This window comes from Pseudophryne corroboree, chromosome 2, assembly GCF_028390025.1.
Source record: "Pseudophryne corroboree isolate aPseCor3 chromosome 2, aPseCor3.hap2, whole genome shotgun sequence".
NCBI classification, from domain to species: domain Eukaryota; kingdom Metazoa; phylum Chordata; class Amphibia; order Anura; family Myobatrachidae; genus Pseudophryne; species Pseudophryne corroboree.
In genome coordinates this window covers 1,013,655,220-1,013,674,213 of record NC_086445.1, presented here as the reverse complement: position 1 = coordinate 1,013,674,213, position 18,994 = coordinate 1,013,655,220, and the positions used below count along the sequence as shown (strand labels likewise).

General features: G+C 44.9%; 1 protein-coding gene across 48 annotated transcripts in view; it reads right to left on the bottom strand.

Annotated features, from left to right (window-relative positions):
* LOC135050271 (uncharacterized) overlaps positions 1-18,994 on the bottom strand; it is a 466,297-nt gene that overhangs the window by 51,411 nt on the left and 395,892 nt on the right. For 45 of the 48 annotated variants that reach the window (XM_063956613.1, XM_063956631.1, XM_063956611.1 and 42 more), the window contains 5 exons: positions 17,275-17,421; positions 15,168-15,311; positions 12,883-13,026; positions 2,142-2,288; positions 35-178 (listed from right to left, as the gene is read on the bottom strand). In XM_063956613.1, the coding sequence (XP_063812683.1) occupies positions 35-178; positions 2,142-2,288; positions 12,883-13,026; positions 15,168-15,311; positions 17,275-17,421 (726 nt within the window). The remainder of the gene's footprint in view (positions 1-34; positions 179-2,141; positions 2,289-12,882; positions 13,027-15,167; positions 15,312-17,274; positions 17,422-18,994) is intronic. The other 3 variants (XM_063956632.1, XM_063956625.1, XM_063956622.1) reach the window with 3 other exon arrangements.

Genomic DNA, 18,994 nt, shown 5'->3' with positions numbered 1-18,994 from the left:
TGCTCCCACTCTACCACTGCACTCTATACTCTACCTGTACTTTTGGGGTAAAAACACCATTTAACCCCGGGAACACTTGAATTAAAGCAGCAGCCTCTGGAATAGCATTCCTTATCACTTATCCCAGGAAATCCACAATCTTCACGCTCTGTGATGTCCACACTACATTGCTGTTTATCTGGATGGAGCAGAGCACACATCAGGACAATAGGAAATATTACAATGCATGACAAGTTGGGAGCTCTACTGCAAGGACTCTAACCCTTGGCAGTGCCAGATACGGTCAACTGCATTTTGCCAGTGCTTGGGATCTCAGCGCCAGGATCCTGAACGCCGGCAGGCAGCAGGGTGAGTGCAAAAGAGCCCCTTGCGGGCTCACTGCATTGGCCATGATGCGGGCACCGTGGCATGCCACGCTATTTATGCTCCCTCCAGTGGTGTTGTGGACACCCCAAGAGGGAGAACAGTTGTCAGTATGCCGGCTGTCGGGATCCCGGTGCTGGTATGATGAGCGCTGGGATCCTGACAGCCGGCGTATCAAATGCCTCCCACCAAATACATAGGGCCTAATTCAGATCTGATTGCAGCAAAACCATGTGTACTGCAGGGGAGGCAGATGTAACATGTGCAGAGAGTTAGATTTGGGTGGGGTGTGTTCAAACTGAAATCTAAATTGCAGTGTAAAAATAAAGCAGCCAGTATTTACCCTGCACAGAAACACTATAACCCCCCAAATCTAACTCTCTGCACATGTTACATCGGGTGTGGTATGATAGATAGGCTAGACTTAGGTCGACAGTAAGTAGGTCAACATGGTTTCTAGGTCGACATAAGTTTAATTGTTTGAGTCGTTTTCTTTGTAGAGTGACCAGGAACCCTAATTAGTGCACCGTGTCCCCTCGCATTGCTCGCTTCCATCGCCATGCTTCGGGCAAGGTGCCTCGCTCCACTACCGCTGCGCTCTGCATTGTTTACCGTTCCCAATTGTAGTCCACGAGGATCACAAAGTATGAAAAAAAAAAAAAAAAAAAAAAAAAAAAAAAAAAGAGTGAAAAACTCATGTCTGCCTTTTGTCATGTTGATCTAGTACATGTCGATCTAGTGTCCCTGTTGACCTAGAAACCATGTGACCTACTTACTGCCGACCAATAGTGGTCATCCTAGACAGTGTCGACCTAAACACCAGATCCAGTTATATCTGCCCCCCCTGCACTGCACATGGTTTTGCCCATTAGATAACAAATTTGCTGCTGCGATCAGATGTGAATTACTCCCATTACTGGCAACATTGCAAACGTGTCCCAGATACATAGAAAACACTAATGCTTGATGAATCTGACATAAATGATATATTCTCACATGTAAATACTTTTCCATATCTCTCACCACAGAGAAGAAGAAGAACACTGTAGATGGCCCCATACACTACAACCATTTTGCATGATTTCATACTATTTCGGGCTGATATATATTATGAAAAGTGTCAGATCATGTGTGTTTCACGTCCAATACGATGCGTGGTCCCATGAGCATCGGATCAGAACCCCTAGGTCGTTGGTGCTGCACTAATGATACCAGAATTGGATGGAAAGTGTTTGTGCATGTGACATATCGCATGTGATGCATCACAGAGAAGTGTGACTGGCATTCTCAGGACACTCCCAGCCCCCCTAGCCCTCTAATTCAACTCATATCTTATGGTACAAATGTATGCCATACGATATATATCACATGCGTTATATAGCAGCTTCATCAGTCGCATGTGATACAACTTATACAAAAATAGCACAAAACCACCAAATCATATGGAATCACTCCTGGGAAGGTCCCGGGGGGAGTTCAAGGTAAATCGCATCTGATTTCAGCCTCAGACATATCGTTAGTGTATGAGGCCCTTAAGAATTGTACTCAATATTCAGAAAGAGGGGCATTGTTGTGGAGTTGGGATGTCTACCAGTGTTTGGGAGCAAATGGTCAAATGTCGTTTACTCCTGTATACAGTATTACCAGATTTTTGCTTCACCTAGAAAAGATTGGACAGATAATCTGTACGTGTGTACAGCACTTGTGTGTATCCAGTTTAAGAGGTGTGAGCGTCATAACTATAATGACTTGTGAGTAACTATACAGCAGCTCCATACCTTGTGACTTGGAGTAGAAACACCAGTTAACCCCAGGAATGCTGGAGTCAAAGCAACAATTCCTCTTCTTACATTCTGCGGCACTTATTGTGGGGTAGCCGCAATCCCTTCTGCTGTACGGTTCCACGTTACATTGTTTGTCACTTGCTGTTGCAGGAAGGAAACATCCAGAAGTTACAGCAGCTTAAGGTTTCTTTTTAATAAAATGGGGCAATTTAGCTAAATCACAGGGCAATATAGCTCCTTTGGGTCAACTGATCATTTGGGTTCAGCGGTGTTAAAATCAAAGTATAATTATTTTAGGAACAGTTCACCAAACAGTTGAACAGCTGATAACTGGGAATTTCCACTTAAACAATGGCATCTTTTTGAATATTCTGTCTGACCATGGATAAGAATAAGGGATACCTCATTGTGAGGGCTTGCATTGTAAAGTGAAGCTTGGCTTTTTAAGTGAATTGTGAGTTGGAAACAGCAGCAGGTGAGTTAGAATACAGAAGGTGAGTTTTGTAATACGCAATCAGGAACACAAATTTTTGCAATACCATTAAGTCTCTGGTGAGGCTGCAAGGGGCTGGCCTTGTGAGTGACGGAGAGGGTCTCTAACTTGGAGTAACAGAGGGGCTGAGATTTCATTTGTGAGGGGCAGATATTTTGAGGGTATAGAGCTGCCTTTGTTTCTGTCTTTGTTTTATTTTGTGTGTGAGCATGCTAGGTACTGCCCAGGGACGCTGCCGGTGGGGAAAGAGCCTACTGCTCCTGCCAGCAGGTACTACCAGGGACCCACAATCGGCCTGTATCCACTGCTGAGCTGCACAAGGAAGGCTGCTGCTGCAGACGTCAGAGGAGAGGACGGAAGGGGACTGAGACTGCTGAATACAAGCAAAGGAATAGGTGACTACTGCTGCATAAAAGCGAAGGATTAGGGGACACAAAGGATAGATAAGTATAACCCAACTTCAATATTGTGTAGTGAGTGTTTTGCCTAGATTGTTACCCAAGAAGAAATAGAGAAGCAAAACAAAAGTTAGACCTTACAAAAATATGGGTGGGGCTGGGATTGAGGATTTCACTCAGTGCATGTCGTGCAAGATGTACGTGCACCTGGAGCAACCGTCCCAAAGTGAGTACATCTGCACGAGGCGTGTGCGAACGGTTGCCCTGGAAGCCTAGGTAACTGATCTAGAGCAAACCGTTACGCGACTGAGGGACATTCACAATCTCGAGCGAAGTTTAGATATAACAGTGGAGGAGTTGAGGTAGGGGTCACTGGTAGATGAGGATGATCAGGTAGCTAGCTGGGTCACAGTTAGAAGGAAGAAAAAGAGGGGGGAGGCTCGACATCTCTGAACTATCAAACCTGAATAAATTTGCATGACTGGACGAGGAATAGGAAGATGATAGTGAGGAAATGACGGTGCTGGAGGAGACTGTTCCATCTAGCAACCAGAGGTGTGGTCCTTCTGGTGCAGTTGGGATAAAAGTTAGTAAGGTACCTAGTCAGATTGTGGTGGTAGGGGATTCCATTATTAGGAACACAGATAGGGCAATCTGCTACCGGGACCGTGATCGCCATATGGTCTGTTGTCTCCCGAGTGCGGCACATCGCGGACCGGGTAGATAGATTGTTGGGAGGGGCTGGGAAGAATCCAGCCGTCTTGGTGCATGTTGGCACCAATGACAAAGTTAGTGGAAGGTGGGATGTCCTTAAAAACTATAGGGAATTAGGCAAAAAACTTAAGGCAAGGACATCTAAGGTAATTTTCTAATTATTACCCATGCCATGTGCTATCCCAGGGAGACAGAGGGAGATTAGGGAGGTAAATGTGTGGCTTAGGGATTGGTGCAGGAAAGGAGGGTTTGATTTCCTAGAACACTGGGCGGATTTCTCAGTCAGGCGCCATCTTTTTTATCATGATGGATTGCACCTGAATGAGGGGGCAGTGGTGCTTGAGGAAGGGGGGAGGGGGAGGGGGAAGGGGAAGGATGGTTAAATGGTTGGAGGAGATTTTAAACTAGGTGCCAGGGGGAGGGTTTAGCAAGAAATTACAGGTCATTCAGTAAGAATAGCAGGGGTGGCGATAGTGAACAAAATGGGGGAGGAGTAAGGGAGAGGAATAGAGCAGACGGCAAGGGTAGTAACATGGGAACTAAAAAGGGTTTTAGAATAACAGTAACCAATGATGATTACGGGTCATCTTTGCTGCATAAGAATTATGATGTCCCTACCATAAGGGGAATACATGTATGTAAATGCTAGAAGCCTTACAGGTAATAAGGGGAACTAGAAATCCTTGCAGCAAGCAAGGAATATGATATTATAGGCATTACTGAAATGTGGTGGGACAAATCTCATGATTTGACAGTCAATCTAGAGGGTTACACGCTGTACAGGAGAGAGACTAAATAAACGGGGTGGAGGGGTACGTCTTTACGTAAAGCCATTTCTAAAACCGGTTATATGGGATGATATTTAAGAAGGGACTGTAAATACTATTGAGACGTTATGAATAGAAATTGCATGCGGGGGTAAAGGAATAAAGAAGTTATTATTGGGATTATGCTACAGGCCGTCTGGTATTAATGTGTCTGATGAGAAATTGTTACTGAATCAAATTGAAAGCAGCAGGAGTAGGAGACCGTAGTGATGGGAGACTAACTATCCCGAGATAAACTGGAAAATCAATTCATGTGATACCGCTATGGGCAATATGTTTTAAACATGCTAAATGGAATAAAAATCCCAAACCAATGTGGTTTAACAAAAATATAAAGGAATTAATGGACAAAAAAACAAAACAAAAAAAAACAAGCCATTATAAAATACAAGTCTGAGGGGGATGCAGAGTCATTTTCAGCACTAAGGACTAACAAAATATGCAAAAAAGGAATAAGAGCGGCTAAAGTAGAAACTGAATTTTTTTTTTTTTTTTTTTTTAAGTACATCAACAGCAAGAGACTAAAGGAGGAGAGTATAGGCCCTTTAAAAAGGACAAGAGGGGAGTCTTAATCAAAAGTGATAATGACATAGTAAACAAGCTAAACAAGTTTATTTCAACGGTATTTACCAGAGAGGACCAAATGCTTATTTACATGAGGAGGTAGTCTGTGACCGATTAAAAAAGTTAAAGATTAATAAGTCACCTGGTCCCAATAGAATTCACCCGAGGGTTCTTATGGAGCTGTACGCTGAACTAGCAAGACCTCTATTTTTGATCTTCATGAATTCAGTTAAATCTGGTATGATTCCCAAAGACTGGCGTATAGCAGAGGTAGTGCAGATATTCAAATAGGGGAGCAAAGCTGAACCAGGTAATTCTAGACCAGTTAGTCTTACATCTATAGTGGGGAAAGTATTGGAAGGTATTCTAAGGAACAGTATTCAAAAGTTCCTTGAAGCAAGTAAAGGTCATTAAAAGGAACCAACATGGATTTGTGAAGGACAGATCATGTCAGACCAACTTACTTGGCTTTTATGAAACAGTAAGTGCGAACCTTGATCAGGGTAAGGAGGTGGATGTAATCTTTTTAGACTTTGCCAAACTTTCGACACTGTACCACACATGCGTCTTATCTATAAGCTACAAGAAATAGGGCTAGGAAGCACAATATGCACTTGGGTCAGTAATTGGTTAGATAATAGGGAGCAGCGCGTTGTGGTCAATGGATCATTTTAAAATTGGACTAAAGTACTAAGTGGTGTGCCACAAGGGTCTGTACTCGGACCACTTTTGTGCAACATTTTCATCAACGACCTAACCGTAAGTCTAGAGAGCATGGTGTTAATTTTCGCACACGATACCAAATTGTGTAAGGTTATAAATACGGAGGGGGATGCAGAGTCTCTTCAGAATGACAACTAAACTGGAAGCATGGGCAGCAAAAACGAGAATGAGGTTCAACACAGACAAGTGTAAGGTAATTCACTGTGGGGGCAAGACCAAAAACACCTACATATTAAATGGGGTAATATTAGGGGTTTCTGTACCAGAAAAAGACCTAGGGGTGCACATAGATAACAAATTAAGCAGCAGTACCCAAAGTAGGAGTGCAGCAAAGAAGGCTAATAAGATATTAGCATGCATAAAACGGGGAATTGATGCAAGGGTCGAGAGTATTATACTCCCATTATATAAATCACTAGTGAGGCCACATCTTGAAAACTGTGTGCAATTTTGGGCACCATATTACAAAAAGGATATCCTGGAGCTAGAAAAGATTCAGAGGCGGGCGACCAAACTAATCAAGGGCATGGAGACGCTGGAATACGAGGAAAGGCTTACAAGGCTAGGCATGTTTACATTGGAAAAGAGGAGACTAAGAGGGGACATGATCAACATCTGCAAATATATAAGGGGTCAATACACAGCTTGGGAGGGACCGGTTTTCTATAAGATCAGCACAGAGGACACGTGGTCACTCGCATAGGTTAGAGTAGAGGAGTTTCCGCACATTGAGAAAAGTTTTTCACAGTAAGGACAATACGTGTTTGGAATTCCCTGCCCGAGAGAGTAGTAACGGCGGACTCAGTCAACACCTTTAAGAATGGGTTAGATAAATTCCTATTGGATAAAAAATAAGATTTTACTTACCGATAAATCTATTTCTCATAGTCCGTAGTGGATGCTGGGGACTCCGTCAGGACCATGGGGAATAGCGGCTCCGCAGGAGACAGGGCACAAAAGCAAGCTTTTAGGATCACATGGTGTGTACTGGCTCCTCCCCCTATGACCCTCCTCCAAGCCTCAGTTAGGTACTGTGCCCGGACGAGCGTACACAATAAGGAAGGATCTTGAATCCCGGGTAAGACTCATACCAGCCACACCAATCACACCGTACAACTTGTGATTTGAACCCAGTTAACAGTATGATAACAATGAAGTAGCCTCTAAAAAAGATGGCTCACAACAATAATAACCCGATTTTTTTGTAACAATAACTATGTACAAGTAATGCAGACAATCCGCACTTGGGATGGGCGCCCAGCATCCACTACGGACTATGAGAAATAGATTTATCGGTAAGTAAAATCTTATTTTCTCCAACGTCCTAGTGGATGCTGGGGACTCCGTCAGGACCATGGGGATTATACCAAAGCTCCCAAACGGGCGGGAGAGTGCGGATGACTCTGCAGCACCGAATGAGAGAACTCCAGGTCCTCCTCAGCCAGGGTATCAAATTTGTAGAATTTAGCAAACGTGTTTGCCCCTGACCAAGTAGCTGCTCGGCAAAGTTGTAAAGCCGAGACCCCTCGGGCAGCCGCCCAAGAAGAGCCCACCTTCCTTGTGGAATGGGCATTTACAGATTTTGGCTGTGGCAGGCCTGCCACAGAATGTGCAAGCTGAATTGTACTACAAATCCAACGAGCAATAGTCTGCTTAAAAGCAGGAGCACCCAGCTTTTTGGGTGCCTACAATATAAACAGCAAGTCAGACTTTCTGACTCCAGCCGTCCCGGAATATTATTTATTTATATATTATATATATATATATATATATATATTTTCAGGGCCCTGACAACGTCTAGCAACTTGGAGTCCTCGAAGTCCCTAGTAGCCGCAGGCACCACAATAGATTGTTTCAGGTGAAACGCTGACACCACCTTAGGAAGAAACTGGGGACGAGTCCGCAGTTCTGCCCTGTCCGAATGGAAAATCAAATATGGGCTTTTGTAAGACAAAGCCGCCAATTTTGACAATCGCCTGGCCGAGGCCAGGGCCAACAGCATGGTCACTTTCCATGTGAGATATTTCAAATCCACAGATTTGAGTGGTTCAAACCAATATGATTTGAGGAATCCCAACACTACGTTGAGATCCCACGGTGCCACTGGAGGCACACAAGGGCTGTATATGCAATACTCCCTTGACAAACGTCTGGACTTCAGGAACTGAAGCCAATTCTTTCTGGAAGAAAATCTATAGGGCCGAAACTTGAACCTTAATGGACACCAATTTTAGGCTCATAGACACTCCTGTTTGCAGGAAGTGCAGAAAACGACCTAGTTGAAATTTTTTCGTGGGGCCTTCCTGGCCTCACCCACGCAACATATTTTTACCACATGTGGTGATAACGTTGTGCGGTCACCTCCTTCCTGGCTTTGACCAGGGTAGGTATGACCTCTTCCGGAATGCCTTTTCCCTTAGGATCCGGCGTTCAAACCGCCATGCCGTCAAACGCAGTCGCGGTAAGTCTTGGAACAGACAAGGTCCCTGCTGGAGCAGGTCCTTTCTTAAAGGCCGATGCCACGGTTCCTCTTAGAACAGACATGGTACTTGCTGAAAGCAAATCCCTTCTTAGCTCCCGAGGCCATTAGTCCTCTGTGAGCATCTCTTGAAGTTCCGGTTACCAAGTCCCTCTTGGCCAATCCGGAGCCACGAGTATAGTTCTTACTCCTCTATGTCTTATAATTCTCAATACCTTGGTTATGAGAAGCAGAGAAGGGAACACATACACCGACTGTTACACCCACGGTGTTACCAGGACGTCCACAGCTATCGCCTGAAGGTCTCGTGACCTGGCGCAATACCTGTCCCATTTTTTGTTCGGGCAGGACGCCATCATGTCCACCTTTGGTCTTTCCCAACGGTTCACAATCATGCGGAAAACTTCCCGATGAAGTTCCCACTCTCCCGGGTGGAGGTCGTGCCTGCTGAGGAAGTCTGCTTCCCAGTCGTCCACTCCCGGAATGAACACTGCTGACAGTGCTATCACATGATTTTCCGCCTAGCGAAAAATCCTTGCAGTTTTGTCACTGCCCTCCTGCTTCTTGTGCCGCCCTTTCTGTTTACGTGGGCGACTGCCGTGATGTTATCCCACTGGATCAATACCGGCTGACCTTGAAGCAGAGGTCTTGCTAAGCTTAGAGCATTATAAATTTGCTCTTAGCTCCAGTATATTTATGTGGAGAGAATTCTCCAGACTTGATCACACTCCTTGTGTGACTGCTCCCCAGCCTCTCAGGCTGGCCTCCGTGGTCACGAGCATCCAATCCTGAATGCCGAATCTGCGGCCCTCTAGAAGATGAGCACTCTGTAATCACCACAGGAGAGACACCCTTGTCCTTGGATATAGGGTTATCCGCTGATGCATCTGAAGATGCGATCCGGACCATTTGTCCAGCAGATCCCACTGAAGAGTTCTTGCGTGAAATCTGCCGAATGGAAGCGCTTCGTAATAAGCCACCATTTTTACCAGGACTCTTGTGCAATGATGCACTGACACTTTTCCTGGTTTTAGGAGGATCCCGATTAGCTCGGATAACTCCCTGGCTTTCTCCTCTGGGAGAAACACCTTTTCCTGGACTGTGTCCAGAATCATCCCTAGGACCAGCAGACGTGTCGTCGGAACAACTGCGGTTTTGGAATATTTAGAATCCACCCGTGCTGTCGTAGAACTACTTGAGATAGTGCTACTCCGACCTCCAACTGTTCTCTGGACCTTGTTCTTATCAGGAGGTCGTCCATTTTCTTTGAAGACGAATCCTCCTTTCGGTCATTACCTTGGTAAGGACCCGGGGTGCCTTGGACAATCCAACGGCATCGTCTTGAAACTGATAGTGACAGTTCTGTACCACGAACCTGAGGTACCCTTGGTGAGAAAAGGCAAATTTTGGGACATGGAGGTAAGCATCCCTGATGTCCCGGGACACCATATAGTCCCCTTGTTCTTTGCTATCACTGCTCTGAGTGACTCCATCTGGATTTGAACCCTTGTAAGTGTTCAAATTTTTCAGATTTAGAATAGGTCTCACCTAGCCTTCAGTACCACCATATAGTGTGGAGTAATACCCCTTTCCTTGTTGTCGGAGGGGTAAATTTATCATCACCTGCTGGGAATACAGCTTGTGAATTGTTTTCAATACTGCCTCCCTGTCGGAGGGAGACATTGGTACAGCAGACTACAGGAACCTGCGAGGGGGGAAACCTCTCGACATTCCAATCTGTACCCCTTGGATACTACTTGTAGGATCCAGGGGTCCTGTACGGTCCCAGCGTCATGCTGAGAACTTGGTAGAAGCGGTGGAGGGCTTCTGTTCCTGGGAATGGGCTGCCTGCTGCAGTCTTCTTCCCTTTCCTCTATCCCTGGGCAGATATGACTCTTATAGGGATGAAAGGACTGAGGCTGAAAAGACGGTGTCTTTTTCTGCAGAGATGTGACTTAGGGTAAAAAACAGTGGATTTTCCAGCAGTTGCCCTGGCCACTAGGTCCCATGGACCGACCCCAAATAACTCCTCCCCTTTATACGGCAATACATCTTTGTGCCGTTTGGAATCTGCATCACCTGACCACTGTCGTGTCCATAAACATCTTCTTGCAGATATGGACATCGCATTTACTCTTGATGCCAGAGTGCAAATATCCCTCTGCGCATCTCGCATATATAGAAATGCATCCTTTAAATGCTCTATAGTCAATAAAATACTGTCCCTGTCAAAGGTATCAATATTTTTAGTCAGGGAATCCGACCAAGCCACCTCAGCTCTGCACATCCAGGCTGAGGCGATCGCTGGTCGCAGTATAACACCAGCATATGTGTGTATACTTTTTAGGATATTTTTCAGCCTTCTATCAGCTGGCTCCTTAAGTACGGCCCTATCCGTAGATGGTACCGCTACTTGTTCTGATAAGCGTGTGAGCGCCTTATCCACCCTGAGGGGTGTTTCCCACCGCGCCTTAACTTCTGGCGGGAAAGGGTATACCGCCAATAATTTTCTATCAGGGGAAACCCACGCATCATCACACACTTCATTTAATTTATCTGATTCAGGAAAAACTACAGGTAGTTTTTTCACCTCACACATAATACCCTTTTTTGTGGTACTTGGAGTATCAGAAATATGTAACACCTCCTTCATTGCCCTTAACGTGTGGCCCTAAAAGAAAATACGTTTGTTTCTTCACCGTCGACACTGAAATCAGTGTCCGTGTCTGGGTCTGTGTCGACCGACTGAGGTAAATGGGCATTTTACAGCCCCTGACGGTGTTTGAGACGCCTGGACAGATACTAATTTGTTCGCCGGCCCTCTCATGTCGTCAACCGGCTTGCAGCGTGTTGACATTGTCACGTAATTTCCATAAATAAGCCATCCATTCCGGTGTCGACTCCCTAGAGAGTGACCTCACCATACAGGCAATTTGCTCCGCCTCCTCACCAATATTTTCCTCATACATGTCGACACACACGTACCGACATACAGCACACACATAGGGAATGCTCTGATAGAGGACAGGACCCACTAGCCCTTTGGGGAGACAGAGGGAGAGTTTGCCAGCACACACCAAAACGCTATAATTATCCAGGGACAACCTTTATATAAGTGTTCCTCCCTTATAGCATTTTAATATATATACATATCGCCAAATCAGTGCCCCCCCTCTGTTTTAACCCTGTTTCTGTAGTGCAGTGCAGGGGAGAGCATGGGAGCCTTCCCACCAGCCTGTGAGGGAAAATGGCGCTGTGTGCTGAGGAGAATAGGCCCCGCCCCCTTTTCGGCGGGCTTCTTCTCCGGAGTTTTAGATATCTGGCAGGGGTTAAATACATCCATATAGCCTCAAGGGCTATATGTGATGTATTTTTCGCCATACAGGTATTATACATTGCTGCCCAGGGCGCCCCCCTCCAGCGCCCTGCACCCTCCGTGACCGCTGTGTGAAGTGTGCTGACAACAATGGCGCACAGCTGCAGTGCTGTGCGCTACCTGATGAAGACTGAGTCTTCTGCCGCCTGGTTCCGGACCTCTTCATCTTCAGCGTCTGCAAGGGGGGTCGGCGGCGCGGCTCCGGGACGAACCCCAGGGCGAGCCCTGTGTTCCGACTCCCTCTGGAGCTATGTCCAGTAGCCTAAGAATCCAATCCATCCTGCACGCAGGCGAGTTGAAAATCTCTCCCCTAAGTCCCTCGATGCAGTGAGCCTGTTGCCAGCAGGACTCACTGAAAATAAAGAACCTAAAAACTTTTTCTAAGTAACTCTTTAAGAGAGCCACCTAGATTGCACCCTTCTCGGCCGGGCACAAAAACCTAACTGAGGCTTAGAGGAGGGTCATAGGGGGAGGAGCCAGTACACACCATGTGATCCTAAAAGCTTGCTTTTGTGCCCTGTCTCCTGCGGAGCTGCTATTCCCCATGGTCCTGACGGAGTCCCCAGCATCCACTAGGACGTTAGAGAAATATTCAGGGTTATGGTGCGTAGGCACGCATTATAGCTAATATAACTATTCCTAACATAAAAATAACTAGTCCTATAATAAGACTGCATAGGTGACCACAAATAGGTTGAACTCAATGGACAATTGTCTTTTTTCAACCTTCGTTACTATGTTACAAACTCTTATGGGCCCTACACACTGGCAGATTTCACTAAACAATATGAATGTTCTTGTTCATTAATGCATGAAAACTCATTCATATCATTCAGTGTGGAGGCAGCAATGATGAATGAGGTAGAGCCCTGCGCTCGTTCATCTTTGGTGCAACGTTGCTTATGCATGCGAGCCAATACGGACAATCTCGTCCATATTAGCACGCACTGCTATGGAGCCAGGCTACAGGAAGGGGGGGGGGTGAAGTATCTTAAATCCCCCCCCCCACCCAGCCGTATCGGCAGTCAGGCATCTCGGCAGCACACCACCATATGTGTAGGGCCCTTTAGAGCTATGGGTCCAATTCATGTATGTGCACCATCAAATCTGTAATCAATAGCATAACATGCTCCCACTCTACCACTGCACTCTATACTCTACCTGTGATATTGGGGTAAAAACACCATTTAACCCCGGGAACACTTGAATTAAAGCAGCAGCCTCTGGAATAGCATTCCTTAGCACTTATCCCAGGAAATCCGCAATCTTCACGCTCTGTGATGTCCACACTACATTGCTGTTCATCTGGATGGAGCAGAGCACACATCAGGACAATAGGAAATATTACAACGCATGACAAGAAAGTTGGGAGCTCTATTGCAAGTACTCTAACCCTTTACAGTGCCAAACACAACTGCCAACATTGCAAACATGTACAAGATTCATAGAAAACACTTACCTGAGATTGTCCTCTGGAAATTATCAGCTACAACTATGCATGAGTGGGCGGAGCTTGCTTTCTGTATGCCCACCCATTTTTGTGACAAAAAATAAATAAAAAAATAAAACAACTGACAGTTAAGCTTGGCATACACTAGAATTATCTGGCAGATCATCCATCCAATCTGTCTGGTTGGAATGAAAATATGTTAATGTATCAACTATTTTACATAAACCCTGGAAAATGGAGAAAAATGGTCAGACAAGTTGTTTAAAACAAATATTCAACCAATTTCTTTAAACAACTATTCTTCTCCATTTTCCTGTGTTTGGGCGGAAATGGTTGATTGTGATTTGTTCTTATACATTACCAGATATTCATTCCAACCAGTTTGGACAGATTGTCCTCCAGATAATTGTATAGTGCAGTGGTTCTCAAACCATCCTCAGGACCCAACATAGTTCACATTTTCCAGATCACCTGGTATGTGCACATGTGTATTCATTACTCACTGACTCAGTTTAAAAGATCCACCAATAAAGCTAATTATGTCACTAGTGATTATGTGGGGAGATCTGGAAAACATGTTGTGTGTGGGGTCCTGAGGACAGAGCTTAAGAACCTGTGGAAGAGTGTATATCTAGTTTACTGGTGGATCTATGTACCTGGGAGGCTTTATTACTAGTGTACCTCATGACTGAAGGCTCCCATCACTTATTTATTGTATATTACTACTTAGAGGTGTGAGCGTCATGTAGTATTGAGAGACAACAATGCATCACATACTGTATTAATGTCTCTAGTTCTCAGTGAATAGATATGAAGCATTCTCAAAAAGTTAGAAATGTGCGGGTTCGAATTTACTCTGTTCTTAAAGCCTAAATTAACGAGAGTTCAGATCTATTCAGATTTTTCTTATTTGCTACCCTAAACATGTGACACCTGGGGACCAATAAATCTGCTCCCAATCCGTGTTTATCCTGCTGCATAATCATCTGGGTATGTAGAAGTGTGTGATCTCATTACTTGCATGTGATTAGAATTGCCTGTGTTGAAGATGTTGTTCAGTGAAGTATAGTTCATGGAGCGTACATGGCCTCTGAGGTGTAGCGTGGAGACATGACACCCGGGAGCAGGGTCATCTCTCTCCCCCTCTCTCCATTTAGGCATAGATATACATAAACGCAGACATACTGTATACAAAAGACACATACACAGACATATATACACACAGACACTTATACACACACAATTACAAACAAAATACACATTAATTCTCACCAAAAGGGCAGCAGCAGAGCATCTCCACATTCTAGCCTGAGGGGCGGAGCTTCTATGCGATTGACCTCCATGGGTAGAAGGAAAGGACTGAGGAAAGGGAAGGGGTGGCTACCATACTGCCTGTATGTTTCATATTACTGAATGCAGACACCGGACAGCCAGGAAGGTTCTTTTAACAAGTCTACAAACCTCCCCTCTTCCCTTACAATACACCACACTGCTCTGGACTCTCTGCACTGCAATCAGTGACATGGAACATGCAGGCAGTGTGGTAGCCACCCATTTCCCCTCTTCCAGTCATCTCCTACCCCGACATCCTGGCTCTCAGCTCTGTTACAGAGACAGCGCCTTCTGTCCCCAGCGGTACCTGGAGATCAAGCTCCACTCGTTCCACCCTCGCTACACCCCTGCATGGCCTAGTGCTTACTTATCACAGGGAAATTTAGTTCCTTTGGTCAACTGATCATCTGGGTTCAGCCGTGTTATAATCAAAGTAATTTTTTTAGGAGCAGAAAAACATTTGAACAACAGCTGATAACAGGAAATATCCACTTACACAACATCATGTTCTTATATACTGTGACCATGGCTAAGAATAAGGGATACACAAGATAAACTCTTAGAGCTACTGTATGGGCCTAACTCATGTTTGTGCTCCATCAAATCTGTAACCAATAGCACTACATGCTCCCACTCTACCACTGCACTCTATACTCTACTGTACCTGTGGTTTTGGGGTAAAAGCACCATTTAACCCCGGGAACACTTGAATTAAAGCAGCAGCCTCTGGAATAGCATTCCTTAGCGCTTATCCCGGGATAACCGCAATCTTCACGCTCTGTGATGTCCACACTACATTGCTGTTTATCTGGATGGAGCAGAGCACACAACGTCAGGATAATAGGAAATATTACAATGCATGACAAGAAAGTTGGGAACTCTACTGCAAGGACTCTAACCCTTGGCAGTGCCAGATACGGTCTATTGCATTTTGCCAGAGCTTGGGATCCCTGCACCAGGATCCTGAACGCCGGCAGGCAGCGGGTTGAGTGCAAAAGAGCCCCTTGCAGGCTCACTGCATTGGCCACGATGCAGGCACAGTGGCATGCCACGCTATTTATTATCCCTCCAGTGGTGCAGTGGACACCCCAAGAGGGAGAATAGTTGTCGGTATGCTGGCTGTCAGGATCCTGGTGCTGGTATGATGAGCGCTGGGATCCTGACAGCCGGCGTATCAAATGCCTCCCACCAAATACATAGGGCCTAATTCAGATCTGATTGCAGCAAAACCATGTGCAGTGCAGGTGGGGCAGATGTAACATGTGCAGAGAGAGATTTGGGTGGGGTGTGTTCAAACTGAAATCTAAATTGCAGTGTAAAAGTAAAGCAGCCAGTATTTACCCTGCACAGAAACAATATAACCCCCCAAATCTAACTCTGCACATGTTACATCGGGTGTGGTATGATAGATAGGCTAGACTTAGGTCGTCAGTAAGTAGGTCAACATGGTTTCTAGGTCGACATGTACTAAGTCGACATAACAGAAGGTTGACATGAGTTTAATTGTTTGAGTCGTTTTCTTTGTAGAGTGACCAGGATCCCTAATTAGTGCACCGTGTCCCCTCGCATTGCTCGCTTCCATCACCATGCTTCCGGCAAGGTGCCTCGCTCCACTACCGCTGCGCTCGGCACAGGTTACCGTTCCCATTGTAGTCCACGAGGATCGCAAAGTATAAAAAAAAAAAAAGTGAAAACTCATGTCAACCTTTTGTCATGTTGATCTAGTACATGTCGACCTAGTGTCCCTGTCAACCTAGAAACCATGTTGACCTACTTACTGCCGACCTATAGTGGTCATCCTAGACAGTATTGAACTAAACACCGGATCCAGTTATATCTGCCCCCCCTGCACATGGTTTTCCCATTAGATAACAAATTTGCTGCTGCGATCAGATGTGAATTACACCCATTACTGGCAACATTGCAAACGTGTCCCAGATACATAGAAAACACTAATGCTTGATGAATCTGACAAATGATATATTCTCACATGTAAATACTTTTCCATATCTCTCACCACAGAGAATAAGAAGAACACTGTAGATGGCCCCACACACTACAATCATTTTGCATGATTTCATACTATTTCGGGCCGATATATATTATGAAGTGTCGGATCATATATGTTCACGTCCAGTCCGATGCGTGGTCCCGGGAGCATCGGATCGGAGCCACTAGGTGGTTGGTGCTGCACTAATGATGCCAGAATTGGATGGAAAGTGTGTTTTTTGTGCATGTGATATATCGCATGCGATGCATCACAGGGAAGTGTGACTGGTATTCTCAGGACACTCCCAGCCCCCCTAGCCCTCTAATGCAGCCCATCATATACATCTTATGGTACAATTGTATGCCATACGATATATATCACATGCGTTATATAGCGGCTTCATCAATCGCATGCGATACATCTTATAGAATATAGCACCAAATCATATGGAATCACTCCTGGGAAGGTCCCGGGGGGAGTTCAAGGGAAATCGCATCCAATTTCAGCCTCAGACATATCGTTAGTGTATGAGGCCCTTAAGAATTGCACTCAATATTCAGAAAGAGGGGCATTGTTGTGGAGTTGGGATGTTTTCCAGTGTTTGGGAGCAAATGGTCAAATGTCATTTACTCCCACATATTACCAGATTTTTGTTTCACCTAGAAAAGATTGGACAGATAATCTTTAAGTGTGTAGGGTACTTCTGTGTGTATCCAGCTTAAGAGGTGTGATCATCATATAACTATAATGACTTGTGTGTAACTATACAGCAGCTCTGTACCTTGTGACTTGGAGAAGAAACACCAGTTAACCCCGGGAATGCTGGAGTCAAAGCAACAATTCCTCTCCTCACATTCTGCAGCACTTATTGTGGGGTAGCCGCAATCCCTTCTGCTGTACGGTTCCACGTTACATTGTTTGTCACTTGCTGTTGATGCAATAAGGAAACATCCAGAAGTTACAGAAGCTTATGGTTATTTTTTTATAAAATGGGGCAATTTAGCTCCTTTGGTCAACTGATCATTTGGGTTCAGCAGTGTTAAAATCAAAGTAAATTTTTTTTAGGGACAATTCACCAAACAGTTGAACAACAGCTGATAACAGGAAGTTTCCACTTAAACAATGGCATTTTTTTAATATACTGTCTGACTATAGCCAAGAATAAGGGATACACAAACTCTTATGGGCCCTACACAGTGGCAGATTTCACCAAATGATATGAATGTTCTTGTTCATTAATGACATGAATGTTCTTGTTCATTAATGACGGAGAACTCAGTCATATCATTCAGTGTGGAGGAAGCAACGATGAATGATGCACAGCCCCACGCTCATTCATCGTTGGTGCCCCGTTGCTTATGCATGCGAGCCAATATGTACAATCTCATCCATATTAGCATGCACAGCTATGGAGCCAGGTGAGAGGGGGAAGTTAAGAATGTTCACTCTCCCCAGCTGCCAGGTCACCCGCCAGCTATATCAGCCAACGGGCATCTCAGCAGCACACCACCATATGTGTAGGGCCCTTTAGAGCTATGGGCCCAATTCATGTTTGTGCACCATCAAATCTGTAATCAGTAGCATTACATGCGCCCACTCTTCCACTGCACTCTATACTCTACCTGTGCTTTTGGGGTAAAAACACCATTTAACCCCGGGAACACTTGAATTAAAGCAGCATCCTCTGGAATAACATTCCGTAGAGCTTATCCCAGGACAACCACAATCTTCACGCTCTGTGATGTCCACACTGCATTGCGGTGTACCTGGATGGAACAGAGCACACAACAGCAGGACATAGAAAATATTACAATGCATGATAAGAAAGCTAGGCGCGCCACTGCAAGGCCTCTAACTCTCAACAGTGCCAAATACACAGAGCCTAACTCACAGCTGATCACAGCAGCAAATTTATTAGCTAATGGGCAAAACCATGTGCACTGCGGGGGGGGGGGGCAGATATAACATGTGAAGAGAGAGTTAGATTTGGGCGGGATTTTCAAACTGAAATCTAAGATGTAGTATAAATATAAAGCAGCCAGTATTTATCCTGCGCAGAAACAATATAACCCACCCAAATCTAACTCTCAGCAAATGTTATATCTGCCCCCTCCCCTGCAGTGCACATGGTTTTTCCCCATTAGCTAACAAGTTTGCTGCACCCAGAAGTTACAGCAGCTTAATGTTTCTTTTTACAGAAGGTTCTGCAACTCAAATTACTTTAGTGAAATACTGTAATAATAACAGTTACAGGGATAAGTCCACATATTGTAGGTAGATTTATTGTTAGTGGTTAAATGCCCAAATTAAACCCTAAGGCATAGTTCCCAAATGCTGTCATTGCAGTTCAGGTTTTAGGGATATCCATGTTTGATCACAGGTGACTTAATTAGTACTTCAGTCAATGTGAATTAACTATCTGGACTCAAGCATGGTTATCCATGAAACCTGGTATATTTACTAAAGTTCAATTTTGGATGAACAATCTTAATCGATGTTAG